Below are 14,186 nucleotides of genomic sequence, written 5' to 3'. Positions count from 1 at the left end.
ATTGTGGTTCATGACTTGTTGAAGTATGTTTATGAGCTACCACTAAATGCTTGACCTAAAATTCAACTTTATAGCTTGAATGAAGAAAATTCTAAACCCATGTAATGCTTAGGGTTCACACAACAAATTGTAACCCTGATTACGAAACACTACCTATATATATATAATATATATATATGAAAACACCTAACCACATGACTTGCATGTACAGAAGTTAACTCTGTTGTGAAATCAACTTCAGCAACCTCTATTGTGTCTATTCACAGATAACATGCTTAAAATACATACACAAAAGTATTCCTTAAAGAAATTAACCTATTGCAATGCATTAAAACTTGCATTCCGATATTATGTATGTTCAGTTCTGCAGATGAATCCTTTGTCCAAATACTAGGAGAAAGTGGATTTGTCAGTTTGTCTGATCTGAAACATAAGTTCAAATCATGCCTGCTTTCTGTGGGTAATATGCCTTAGACATGTTTAAGCAACAATTTTGAGGGGTTAATTGAAATGCTGTTGAATGCAAGTCATAACAAAAGTAACTGGTTTTCCCTTTTAGCCTCAAAAAAAAAAAAAAAAAAAGAACCATAATCATAGAATCATGGAATACCAGGTTGGAAGGCACCTCAAGGATCATCTGGTCCAACCTTTCTAGGCGAGAGCACAGTCTAGATGAGATGGTCCAGCACCCTGTCCAGCTGAGTCTTAAACCTGTCCAGTGTAGCAGAGTACATCCAGCGTAGCGGAGTCCCCAGTAGAGACATACTGTTCATCAGGCAAGGGTATACGGTAGCTGCGCTCCCCTACTAGAACCTCCAAATGAATACCAATAAACTTTCAAACCCATGAATTTATATTAATTGCCCTGTTTCTAATTATCCATGAATCAAAACAGGTATATGTTCACTAAACTGGACACTGGTTGGCTCTGTTTAGGTATCAAACTAGTTTCAGTTGAAGAGCTAGCACTAGATTTACTGTTACAAGTAAAAAGCCTTTTGTTGCAAGTGAACGTTACAGAGTACATTCAAGCAAGTTGGTGCATAAACCTTGAAAAAGCTCCATTCCGGCAGCTGAGACATACCTTTCTGCAGTTAAATCACTCTGGCCAGACCTTACAAATCACCTTCAGGTATCGGCATCACACCCTTCTTGTCACAAGCCATCCTGGTGTTTGAAGCAGGCTTCTAAGATTCACGGGATTTTCAGCAGGAAAACTGCACCTTTACAGTAGCCTATATAGGGTTAGTTTCATCTGGGCTTTCAATAGAGAATTTAATGTTTGCTGCTTTCATGCACTTCAGTTTCATGACTGTTGCCTGGTGTCAGTGATCTTGCTGCTTCAAGTATCAGCATTAGCAGTTACTCTGCATGCACAATCCTCAACCGCCATCAGCTAGGGAAGATGGACGTAGGCCATTCACAGATTCACTAAACAAACTGAATTGCTAGGTTATAACAAATTTTGAACTTGATCAAAACTTTAAGTTGGATCTGTACTAGTTCTGATAGTCTTTAGAGAATGGGAAATTCTAAATGTTGAAAACATGCAGGAGGGCATACTGCTGGTGCTGCCTCTATGATGTTTAGTTTGGAAGTCACCTCAGGTATGCAGCCAAAGACTTCTGAGATTCTGCTGGAATAGAGTATTTTAGAGTAAATGGAGAAATAAATTGAATAATGAAGCTAGATTATTTTTACTTTGTGTGTTTCTTCCACTGAGATGACACCTTGGTTACTTAAGTTAGTCAGTTTGAGAAATCAAGTCTACGTATGTTCATCACCCAGCTCTTCTTAGAGCCCACTGCGTAATCCCCGTAAAACGCAATCTACGGGTGGGTCCGGTGTAATTATGGAAAATGCTTATTTTCATTATGTTTGGAGACTTGGAAAATGCAGTATCTTCCTATTAACGCTTCCTCTCTGTTAGTGCTTTCATTATTATTTAATTCTGAACGACACCATACCCAAATTCAAAACTGCTTGTTAAAGACACGTCTTCCTGCTGCACGATAGATGCTGCTCCTGAACCTGTGGCTCTCCTGGAGCATCTCCAGCCTCTGAAGGCTCCAAGGTGGAGCTGCGGGGCCCTGAGGGCAGCCTGGCCCAAGCGGTGGGGCCTGTTAACCGGGGAAAGGTTTGCCTCAGCCCCCAGGCCTGAGCCAGGGCCTCGCTGCCTCACAGGCAGCAGCTGTGCCCTGGGCACTGCTCCCAGCCGCCACGGAGGCTTTCTGGGGACGCGGAGGCGCGGACCAGCGCCCTTACCCGGCCGGCGCTGGCCAAGCCCAGCTCCCGGCTGCCGCAGTGAAGGCGCTGTGGTGCCCGGCGGCGCCGTGGCTGCGCGGCTGAGGGCGGGAAGCGAAGGCCGGGGGAGCCCGGGGCTGCCTGGCCGAGGGCGCCGCGGCCGCCATGGCGCCGTGCCTCAGCGAGCGCCGCCTCCCAGGGGCAAGGCGGGCGGGGCTCGCGCGGGGCTCGGCGGGGCGCTGAGGTAAAGCTGCTGCCGCAGCCAGGGGCGGGATTGCCGGGGGAGGCTCTCGTTCGGTGGCTTGCTTCTGGCTCTGGTTTTGCGCCAGTCACAAACAATTTACAGAAATTAATGACCCCCTAAGCACTCTTTCTTCCTTTCTTTTAAGAATGCTGTTTGCTTGGGAGCGGGGGACAAACCCGTGAGTGAATATAGATCAGTCCTTTACTATCAGGTCAAACAGCCGCGTTGGATGGAAACGTTAAAGGTATGGTGGAGATGATAACTTTTCACTTGCTTTTTTTTTTCCACTACGTTTCTTGGTACCTCACACAGAAAAGTTGCACAGCATCAGCTTTTTCTAAAAAAACTTGGTCCTGAATACAGCTAGAAGGATGGAGCCTTAGTCACACATCAGTTAGTGGAGATATATGATTGCTGAGGCTTAAAATTTGGCCTAGAAAATGATGTTAAGATTTTGTTTAGCAAAACAAATGAGGGCGTCTTAAATGATAACCTTATGTCCTAATCTGGCTCATCAAAAATGAAATACTGCATTTGTTCTGTTGTGGTGAAACAATGGAGATGAGGAGCTTCAAGTATATGCTTTAAAAAACAAAAACAAAACCAAAAAAAGCCCAACAAACCCCCCCCAAACCAAACTAAATTAACCCACACACCCCCTCCCCAGATATTACAATTTTAGATAGAAAAAATTTCCTTAGAGACACACCAATAATAAATCTAGCTTTAATATCTTTGATGGGGAAATGCCCAGAAGCTTCCAGAAGTAGTTCTTATAAAGCATGTCTCAGGCTTGCTAGCAATCATGCTTTTTTTTGAAGATGACTATTGAAGACAATATTGCTGCAATTGCTACAGACAATTGCAATTGAAGACAATATGCCTGCAATTACTGCACTAAGGCTGACATTGGGCAGGACAGGGAGGGAATGGAAGTGTGATTTGAAACAGATGCTTATTTGTTGTTTTGAAAACATTGACCCATTCTGGTTTTTGTTTAATATACTAGCTTTTTAAAAAGATTATTCTGTAATTCAGACTTTTATACAGAATCATTAACAGTAGATCCTTTTGAAAAGTGTAGTTAATGTGAAGGAGTGTTATGCAGTAATGTTTGTAAAGGGAAGTTGTGAATAAACTCAAAGGAGTACAGGTCTTTAAAATTTTAGAACTATAAACTTGATAATATAAAAACTTGTGTTTTTTCTTATGCTGTTGGCCTTTTTTGTTGCATATTTGTTATAATTAGGTATGCTACTTTAAGAATAAAGCAGTCACAAGTTCCTGGGATTCTACTCAAGGCTTTGAAACTGAATTTAATCACAAAAACATACTTATTTTGCTAGAATTTTCTTACCTTTTCCATCTGTTTATTAAATTGGTCATTAAGTTGTGTGTATGAAATATGGAAGTTTCATAGTGCAGAGGTGTTGCATAATTCGTATGGTTAATAGGGTAAGTAATAAGACTGCAGTATACTTATTTTCTAGCATACAAGCACCTATGTGGTTTAACTCACGAGGTTCAGTGCTTCATTTCTTTGGTAGTGCTAGACTTTGAGCAAAGCCTAACAGATAATTGCTTATCAGGCACTACTTTCTGCTACTGTGATCAGGCTCGATAGGTTTAAATGGTCTGTGAAAGGCATTATGGAGCCAGCAAAAGTGATGCTTATTTATTTGAAAACAAGAGCTCATTACAGGTAAAACAACCTCCCCCCCGCCATAACTCTATTTGTTATTTTCTGATTTTACAAAAGGTAGCAGTCCCTATTGAAGACATGCAAAGGATACATCTGCGCTTCATGTTCAGACACAGGTCATCTCAAGAGTGTAAGTAGGGAATTTTTACCTTACCAAATTTTAATTCACTGATGGATAGTCAACTGAAAATACTTTGCTTTGCAGCTAAAGATAAAGGAGAGAAGAATTTTGCAATGGCCTACATAAGACTAATGAAGGAGGATGGAACAACTCTTCAGGATGGCATCCATGATTTGTTAGTCCTAAAGGTATTGGATCCATTTTTTTCCTTTCTTTCCCCCACGAGACACTTTTCACACTGTTGTCTTTGACTGCATTGTTTATTTTCTTAGTGCTAGATTAATGTTATTATTCTATCAAAGATAAATATTATGGTTTTAATCTGAACAAAAAAAAACCCTGTAACTTGTTCTATGGTCAGTAAAGATTTCTCTAAATTTTTATTAGAGAAAGATGTTATCTAAGCACAATGAGAGATGGTTACTACTCCTACTATTTTTACTGAAGTTTGTGGTTTTGGCCTTCTGTAATATAGATAGCATTTTTGACTTAGAACTGAAGCAGGGAACAGATGTTTCAAGATTGTTTGGAGTTTTTTTTTTGTTGTTGCTCCCCCCCGCCCCTTGGAGAACACCTTTTAGCAGCAACTAAGAACCAGAAATCACTTCCAATACAGAAGAAATTTTACTTTGGGCATTTCTTAGTGCTCCTTTCAGCAGCTAGTTTGCTGTAACATTAATGACAAGTGAGATGCATACAACTAAATCAAGTTGTTTAGTTAGTCCAACAAAGATTAATGGCAGTGTATAGTGCTTTATCTTCCCTTCGTTGATACCAACATTGATAAATACTTAGATCAGAAGGAAAATAACGATCATGTTGTATGACTGTGTGGTTAATGTTGGTTATGAAATTCCATCTTATTCATTCCTGGATCAACCTGGTAATTTTTCCTTAAGTGACAGCATAGATGAGAAATGCTAAACTGAGTTGACCTAGTTTATGTTTGGGAGAAATAGGCAGATTTTCTGACATATGTTTGCCTATTCTAGTATTAAACAGTAATTGTAAACTGTAAGTGTGTTTAAACAGTGGTACCTCTGGCCTCTCAAAATAAGTCATTTGAAAACCATGAAGTTTAACCGGTGTACTTTATTTTCACTGCCTTCAGGCATTGAATCCTTCTGAGAGACTTTTGGATCAAAATTTCAAGTCCTGTCCTCATTGTCTGTCTAACTTGTCTCAAAGAGGAAGTCAAGATTCTTTTTTGATTCCAGAAATTCTGAGAAGTAATTATTTGGCAAGCTTGATACAATCATAGAAGTTGTTAATGCTGTCTGTTTTGCTGCGTATGGATTTTGCCTTTTGCCTGTCTAGGTCTCTTTATAGTCAATTTTTAGCCTTACTTCTTGTTTGATAGGAAGTAGAGGCTGCACACCTACAGTCATTGAATCAGATACAAATGCAAAAAATTAGATTATGGTTTTTGCAACTCCTTGCGTATGCACAATTGTAGACTAAGGGTCTGCAATTGAGTCAGACCTGTCATGGTGTTGTAGCTTTAAGTGACAGAGCTCACAAACTCATTGGGGACATTTTCTTAAGTAGTTTTGTTCAAGAAAAAAAGATATTCTCTAAACAGTTAGGAATATGATTTTTATTGTCTTTGTCTAAAAACTGCTTTCCTGTCTGGGGTATGAATCAAAAGTTGAGAGACAAAAAAATCTTTGAGGGTTGTGGCATGCAACTTGATGAAATACAGGAAGGAAAAATACCTGTTGCCTCTCTGTTTTTCACTCTGTTCATTCTACTGAGAAGCATAAATTCTGTGATATCTGTGTCACTTAGTCACTGCAGCATATTGCTTAATTTAAAATGTAATCTTAACATGTCCTGATTTTTTATATTAAAGGTCCAAGTATGAAGTTATAATGGGCATACCAAAATAGCGCTGCCATTCTTCTCTTATTCAGTCCCGTTTGCTGTTCTTAAATTGTGTGTAGACATCATAACTGTGTTGTCTGTATCCTGTGTACAATCTTCCGGGTGATGCTCAATAGTCTATTTTGTTCTTTAGCTATTGACATTTTAATGAGAAACCTGCTCTTGCTTTTACTCTGCCAGTGATGTCAGCCCTCGTAATTCCTTACCACACCTTAAAACACATACCTTTATAATTTCAGTGTAGTATTTTCCCTCCACGTTCATTGCAGTCTTTCTTGCTAACTAACATTCACTCTTGGTTTACCTGTATGAGCCACGCTGGGACTTGGGTATTCTTTATACTTTAGTGCATGCATTTAAGTCCATAGAAACACAGCTTTTTGTTTACTTTTGTACAAAGTACAAAATAGGTTTGTTTTTAAATCCGGTGGTGCGAAATGTGTCATAAATGGTATGTTGTTTTTCAGGGGGACAGTAAAAAAATGGAGGATGCTAGTGCTTATTTGACGTTACCTTCTACGCGTCAACACATAGAAAATAAAGGAGCCACCATAGTCAGGAACTCAAGTATCGTAGGGGGGCTTTCAGCAAGCTCACGAGATGCATTTTATATTTCAACTCTTGTTTGTTCTACAAAGTTAACACAGAACGGTATGTGTCTTCTAAACAGGTAGATGTTTTAGAAAGACAACACTTGCACAAATGATAAATCATGTTTTAAATTTTAATGTGTCTCCATTTATTTTCTATTAGTGGGCTTACTAGGTCTCTTGAAGTGGCGTATGAAGCCAGAGCTGCTTCAGGAGAACCTGGAAAAACTGAAGATTGTGGATGGAGAGGAAGTTGTGAAGGTATGTCTTTATAAAGTTATTCTAATAATAGTTGTTCTTCATGTCCCTTCATGCTATGGCAGAAAAAAATGCTACATATTGTCGTGGTTTAACCACAGTTGGCAACTAAGCACCACACAGCCACTCACTCACCCTCCACACCCCCCCAGTGGGATCAGGAAGAGAATCGGGGCGGGGCGGAGGGAAGTAAAACCCTTGGGTTGAGATAAAGACAGTATAGTAGGACAGCAGAGGAAGAGAAAATAATAACAATAAAAGGATACACAAAACAAGTGATGCACAATGCAATTGCTCACCGCCTGCTGCCCAGCCCGTCCCTGAGCAGTGATCGCTGCCCCTGGCAAACTCGCCTCAATTTATATACTGAGCATGATGTCATATGGTATGGAATAGCCATTTGGCCAGTTTGGGTCAGTTGTCCTGGCTGTGTTCCCTCCCAGCTCCTTGTGCACCTGGCAGAGCATGGGAAGCTGAAAAGTCCTTGACTAATAGAAACACTACTTAGCAACAACTAAAACATCAGTGTGTCATCAACACTATTCTCATACTAAATCCAAAATACAGTGCTATACCCGCTACTGGGAAGAAAATTAACTTTATCCCAGCCGAAACCAGGACACATGGTTTCAAAAAGAAAAAGAAACCGGAGGGTAAATTACAGTAAACATAGAAACTTAAAGAAGCCTATCAATTATACTTTCTTTCATGACTGTCATTCAGTGTAATGCCTCTGTTAGGGATAGTTTGCAAAAGACATGAGCAAAGCTCTTCATTAGAGGGAGCAAGGAAGCAAGCACCTGGACAGCATTCTTCATAGTGTTAGCTATTTTTTTTCTACTTGTTACTCCCAAACATCTCTGGTATTGGCTACTGTTAGGCTGTGGAGGTTTGCAAGGTTACTGGTCAAGTTTCCCTGCTTTCACTGGTAAGTAATTTATTAGGCTCCTTTTTTGCTTTCTATTATTTTATTTCGCTGAAAATTTTGTGCATGAATGGAGAATTCAACACCAAGGGTGTTACTTGGAGTCATTGCTGCTTTGGTCAGGTGCTTACATATGTGTCACAGGTAAGCTTTAATTTTGAGCATGCACAGAAAATTTTATTTTAAAAACTTGATAGGATATGAAGGCAGCAATGGTAAAAAATTTTCCACAATCTCTGTTCAACTCTTTGCTTTTGTCTCTCTGAAACATTACAAATAATTCCTCCTGCTTTCTTTACAGTTCTTAATATTAATTTACATGTTGGTATAAAACAAAGTGTATTGCATACCCAGTGAAGTGTTCTGTTAATTGAATGAGTATAATATGAATAAAAACTTGTTAATATTTCGGAAAGTGGCAGAATCTAGCATTCAGATTAGGAGTTTATTACATTTGTGTTACTCTTTAAGTATAAGCATTAGATGCCTCTTTTGGAAGGAGGAAGGAGAACTTAAAGTTTTTGGTTTTGTTTTGGTTTGGTTTTTTTTTTAACCAAACACAGGTTTGGTTCCCATGTCACTGGGATGCTTCCCTTTGATTTAAGGTGGGATTTGAATCACGCCACAGAAATATGACGTGTTTTTTTAAATGTCATGTATATGTGAAAATAGCAACTATTAATCTGTATCACTAAGGAAGTGGGAATGCAGTTTTAGATAGTTCCGTCGTTGATATAATATTTTTAGCTTTTCTGTAAGCTTTGAGCTAAACATGTATTATTGATTGCTCATGTGTCTGAGGATGTAGGTTCTTAAAATTAAAGAAACTAGAGCCTGAATCCTTGGAAGTGTTTTCTGAATTTAAGTGAAGTTTCAGTGAAGGCCTTTAAAATTCTAACTTGGGGGAAACCAAGTCTACTATCTGAAAACTGACTTGTGAGATTGTTCAAGTTGAATTGGTTGTCAATTTGTCATTTCATGTTGTTGCATAGTTTCTCCAAGATACGCTGGATGCCCTATTTAACATCATGATGGAACATTCCCACAGTAATGAGTATGACATCCTTGTCTTTGATGCACTGGTAAGAATCAGCACGAGAGGATCTTATTTGTCAAAGTCAAGAACGCTGGAATTTTGAAGGAGCTATCAAATTGTTTATTTCGGGGAAATACTTATAAAATCTCTACAGAACAGATGCAATATTACTATTTGACTGAAAAGCAAATTTCTTGAAAAACTTTTAAATAGTGGATCATAAAAAAATATTTCAAAAGACTAATATTTGAATTTAAAATGTAACTTTATGAAAAATGCTAATTATGTCCATGTCTGTTTAGATATATATCATAGGGCTCATTGCAGACCGGAAGTTTCAACACTTTAACACTGTTTTGGAAGCGTATATCCAACAGCATTTTAGTGCAACATTGGCATACAAGTAAGTTTTTTCTCCTCTTCTTTTTTTTTCCTTTTTTTTTTTTTTTTTTTTTTCCTAAACCTCTACCATCGCATTAAAGAAAGTAAATCCTGTTTGTGACTTTTCTGATTTAATGATGACTGCTGTTTTGATGCTGCTGTTTGCTTATCTGGAAACAAGCCTGTCTGTGAGAAACACTTATGATTATAAATAGAGTTAATTGACAAATAGTAATTGATTTGAGGTTAAATAAATCTTTGGCATTCATTTTTCTCTTGTCTGGATTTTGCTATGTCTGAGCCCTTCACCTGTATCCCGTCATATTTGTCAAAACATACTTAGCTGTAAAGCCTCTCCCTTCACGTTCCTGGCCTTAACCTGAAATGCTCTAAAGTGACGACCCAAGGATGTCCTTAACCCGTTTATATAGATTTCCACATATTCTTTTACAGCAAATGAACTCATGGGGGAAAAAAATTGTTTGGGAACTGTCAAGTCTTCATAAGCAGTACAAAGTCTGATGTTGCATCAGGAGGGTTTTGATGCAGTGAACTGGAATTTGGGTCTTTGTTACGCGGTCTGCTGTGAACTGGAGTTTTAGTATTTGTTGCATGGTCATGGCAGTGGGCAGGTGGACAGACTTTTGGGGTTTTTGTTTGTTTGTTTCTTTTTATTATTTTGTGGGTTTTGGTTTTTTTTATTTTTGGAGCTTCCAGATAATGCCCAGATGAGAAGACATAGATTCATAGAAGAGAATAAAAACTGTGGAGACATGTTATACAGTAAATTTAATACTGGATTCCTTCGTTATTTAAAAAATGTTTTTGCAGATGATGGTAGGATAAAATCGCTTTGAATTATGAAGAAAGATAACATTTTCAGTTAGTGCTGGTCTTGGGGAAGTCCTATAACAGGGCAGATGTATTTTGTTCATCTGCCTGATGTCTTGTTCTGGCAGCTTAATGGGGTGGCAGATCGAAGCAGAACTTTAATTTGGCATATGAATAATAGATGGAAGACCTTAGCTGTTTGGAATAGTTGGGGGTATCTTGTAGTGTCCTGTGCTGAATTTGCATTAACTCCAACTCAACAGGAAATGTCACGCAGATCATGCATTAGAACATGAGTTTGCTAGAAATGAAAGGCAGTAGGGCACAATCAGTCCTTTCTCACATTCTAGGAAAGCTGATGTTAGCATTATTGGGCTCAGAAAGCTCAAGCGCAAGCTACGTGCTCTTCTTTAATCCTCCTTCACTCCATAAGTAATAAGCACATGTAACGTAATGCTTTATACTATTGTGAAAGAAGAGAAGGTGGGGTACGGAACCTCTCAGGACAGCTTTATTTGCTTAAAATATTTCTAAGACTTACCCGGCTGGGAGTTTTTTCTCATGATTTAATCAAATCAGAGGCAAAATAATGTTTGATTGTTCTCCAAATCGTGAGTTTTCTTGGCATCATTGGTTCCATGCACATCATGGAAGATACACACTGTTCCAACAATCATTTATGAAATAAACAAATAGCTATATGTGGCCTAACTCATAGTTAGGAAGGCGATACTGTGTCCCAGGCATATTATGAGCGTATTATGATATGGTATTTTGGCCAAACTGTTAGATATGTATTCAGTTCCTATTTAGTCCTCCATTTGTACCTAGCTTTTATAGAGTCCAGAGAGAACTTAACATTGACAGTTGAGGGACCTGGAGTGGACTGCCCCTGCATACAAGCTGGATAAATTTTGTTCCAACTTGGTATAAAGCTGTGAATTCAAAGAAGCTATAAAAAGGAGTAAAAGGAAACACAGAATGGATATAGTGCCCACAAGGCTGAGAGGCTGAAAGCCTGATATTTTGGTCCTGAAACATGAGTTAGGCAAGTGCAGTGGGGCTGAGGATGTGTCTATTTGTTACACAGAGAGAGATACACACATAAACACATACGTGTGTGTGTGTGTGTATTCTGTGCAGTAGTGAGCAGTTCTTGAAGCTATTATTTGCATGGAAGTATGTTCCAAATATGTGATCACTTCCTAATGTTTCATCAGTCCACTTAGTGAATTGCTAAGTTTCATCAATGTGCAAGTGCTTGGTTTTTGTTGTATTGTTTTGTTTTGGTTGGTTGGTTTTGTTTGTTTAGTGGAGGGGATAGTAGGTTTCTGTTTTTGTAGTGATGTAAGGAAAAAAAAACCCCAAACACCCTTATTTTAGTTCTTATGGCTGCATTAAGGTCATGTTTACATCATTAATATTAGTTTAATTGTTTAAGATGAAACTGTAACTATACATTAAGGGACTTATTTTTAGATGAGCTTTTGCACTTTGTTAGCAGGTTGTGTGTTTAGCAAAAAATTGCTGTTGGATACAAGGCATTGCTGTGTACCAGAATATTGTACTATTTACATGCAGGTAATTTAGAGGATGTAGTGGTGTTTTAATCACTGCTTAATGTAGGCAGGCAGAAGTAACATTTTGTGTTACCTTGTGCATGTATATTATAAACTTCTGTAAAAGTACTTCCAGGATTGTGTAAAGTTATGCTGCTGTTTTGAGATTTCAGATTGCTTTCTTGCTTGCGCAGGGAAGAATTTGCTCCTCATTGGTTTATGCTGAAAGAATTTGTGTAACATAAACAAAAAGACATGCAGTACTCTTTGTTGTATGTGCTTGACTAAGCATAAACATTTACTTAGAGTAGCCAAAGAAGTTAGAGAAATTAATTTAGAAAAAGATTATTTTAAAAATGTTTTTTAACTTCAGGAAATTAATGACTGTTCTGAAGACTTACTTGGATACCTCCAGCCGTGGGGAGCAATGTGAACCTATCCTAAGAACTCTGAAAGCACTGGAATATGTTTTCAAGTTCATTGTTAGATCAAGGACATTATTTTCACAGTAAGTACCCAGGCTATTGCAGTCCAATGTCAGAAACAGAAGTAGACCTGAGAAACAGAAAAAATTGATTCCAGAAAAGAACTGTATGTTTTGTTTTTTACAAATAAAACATAAAAGCTGGCAACTGGCCTAAAACACAGACATTGCTGAGATATTTTTTGGAGAGGGCATCTTCAAAAATCTTTTTTCTGATTCACAGTGGAAGTTCCAGAGACGTATTTGGTAATAGCAGCCGATTTCAAAGGGTGATTATCCTTTGCGTCAGGTGGCTTGGCCTAAGACCAATGGATGGCCAAACGTTGTGACAGATGGCTTGAAGCTGGATGCTTGTCCTTGAGATCATGGTGTTCAGCAGCTCAGACTGTGCATGGAACAATGTAATTTTTAGCAATCATTGTCCAACTGAATTTAGAGTTTCAGATCTCCAGTGAAGGAATTTATAGGGAAGACTCAACGGTCTAGATAGGTGTAGCTCAACCAAACAGACGAGGTGTAATGTTTACAAGGAGCATTCAGGTTTAGGGAAAGAGGAGATGAGGAGAATGAAGGAGATGAAAGCTGGAAGGAGGAAAAACTACGCTACAGTAACCGAGTCCCCCGCTTCCTCCCCTAGCCCTTAAGGACTCTCACCATATCCCACAGATCCCATCCACATCCTCCGTTTCCTCTCTTCTGCTTCATCTTTTTCCATTTATCCTTAGCTGGTTTCCCGCTAATACTTCTTCTGTTGTCCCTCTGCTACATGGCTGAAGATAGGCAGTGGCAGAAAGTACACCATGGCAAACTCGGGATTATAGGTAGACTGAGTGGTTGGATGTTATGTTTGTGGTTGGCAGTCAACAGAACAGAAGGGTGTTCTGTTTTATCTGTCTTTTGCTCAGTGAGAGCTCTAATACAGTTTTTCTCTGTTATTCCATTTTTTTCAAAAAAATCCACTTAGGCTTGTGGTTTTATAAAATTAATTATATTTGAATTATGAAATTTTGGTTGAAGTAGGAGTAGACTCAGGAGTTATTTGCTGCTGGTAGATAGTCCCTTGGAAATATTCTTGTCTCTAGGAACTTATTATTTATAAATGGATACAGATAAAGAAGGTGAAAAGCTGTATAAGGAAGGAGATGGTGCTCATGAGAATAGAATATAGCTAGTAGTTCAAAAGCTTTGTTTTACATTTCTTTTTTAATAGGTGTCATGGCAAAAGGGGACTTTTAGAGTTTTGGGGAAGGAAGCATTGTGTAGAGGATTAAGGAAAATTTCTTGTATGGGTAAAGGTCAGAAGGCAGGGTTTTGTTGCAGGGAGAACTTTGGTCTCCATTTTAATGCCTAGTACTAGCTGGCAGCAAAAAGTGTGTATTGGACAGTCTGTGGTAAACTAGGTTATTGCAATATGTTGCGTATTCAAGTAATTAGCTATACATATCTACTCCTTTTAGTTTTCCATATCAATGCCTTAACTGAAGGTCTGAAACTCTAAATTCAGTTGGACAATTATTATTATAGGCAGTAATAGCTCTTGCAAATGGTAGCCTCTGGCAAAAATAACCAAACATTGAACAGTATCATCTGATACTGTATATTAATCTATAGCTGTTGTGATCTAATTTTATTTCCTACTGTCAGACTGGTCATGAAAAAGAAGAAAAAATGGACTAATGTATTTTCTTCCCATGAGAAAAGTTAGAATTTACAATTAAAGTACTTCACTTTCAATGGTTGAGATAAGCCTTTTGGAGACAAATATTTTGAGCTAATAGAGCTGAGACAGATCTTTAGATCATTCTCTCATTAATTTGATGAGCTGCTTAAGAAACTAAGATGCCTTGTTGGAAGGTAAGAGACATTACAAAGTGAAAAATGTGTAGGAAAGAGATGAATAATGACTTCTAATGTTAGACATAAAATG

General features: G+C 38.4%; 1 protein-coding gene across 1 annotated transcript in view; it reads left to right on the top strand.

The window, feature by feature from the left end:
- Positions 1-14,186, top strand: part of DOCK2 (dedicator of cytokinesis 2) — a 205,902-nt gene that overhangs the window by 28,293 nt on the left and 163,423 nt on the right. Inside the window, exons 15-22 of the mRNA XM_087760115.1 lie at positions 2,634-2,732; positions 4,248-4,320; positions 4,396-4,499; positions 6,663-6,846; positions 6,949-7,046; positions 8,961-9,050; positions 9,307-9,407; positions 12,149-12,283. Of these exons, the coding sequence (XP_087616241.1) occupies positions 2,634-2,732; positions 4,248-4,320; positions 4,396-4,499; positions 6,663-6,846; positions 6,949-7,046; positions 8,961-9,050; positions 9,307-9,407; positions 12,149-12,283 (884 nt within the window). The remainder of the gene's footprint in view (positions 1-2,633; positions 2,733-4,247; positions 4,321-4,395; positions 4,500-6,662; positions 6,847-6,948; positions 7,047-8,960; positions 9,051-9,306; positions 9,408-12,148; positions 12,284-14,186) is intronic.

This window comes from Nipponia nippon, unplaced genomic scaffold (genome assembly GCF_047370975.1).
Source record: "Nipponia nippon isolate SJK-2023a ecotype South Korea unplaced genomic scaffold, ASM4737097v1 scaffold_21, whole genome shotgun sequence".
NCBI classification, from domain to species: domain Eukaryota; kingdom Metazoa; phylum Chordata; class Aves; order Pelecaniformes; family Threskiornithidae; genus Nipponia; species Nipponia nippon.
Note: the sequence above shows the minus strand (reverse complement) of the source record. Positions and strands in the feature narration are given on the sequence as shown.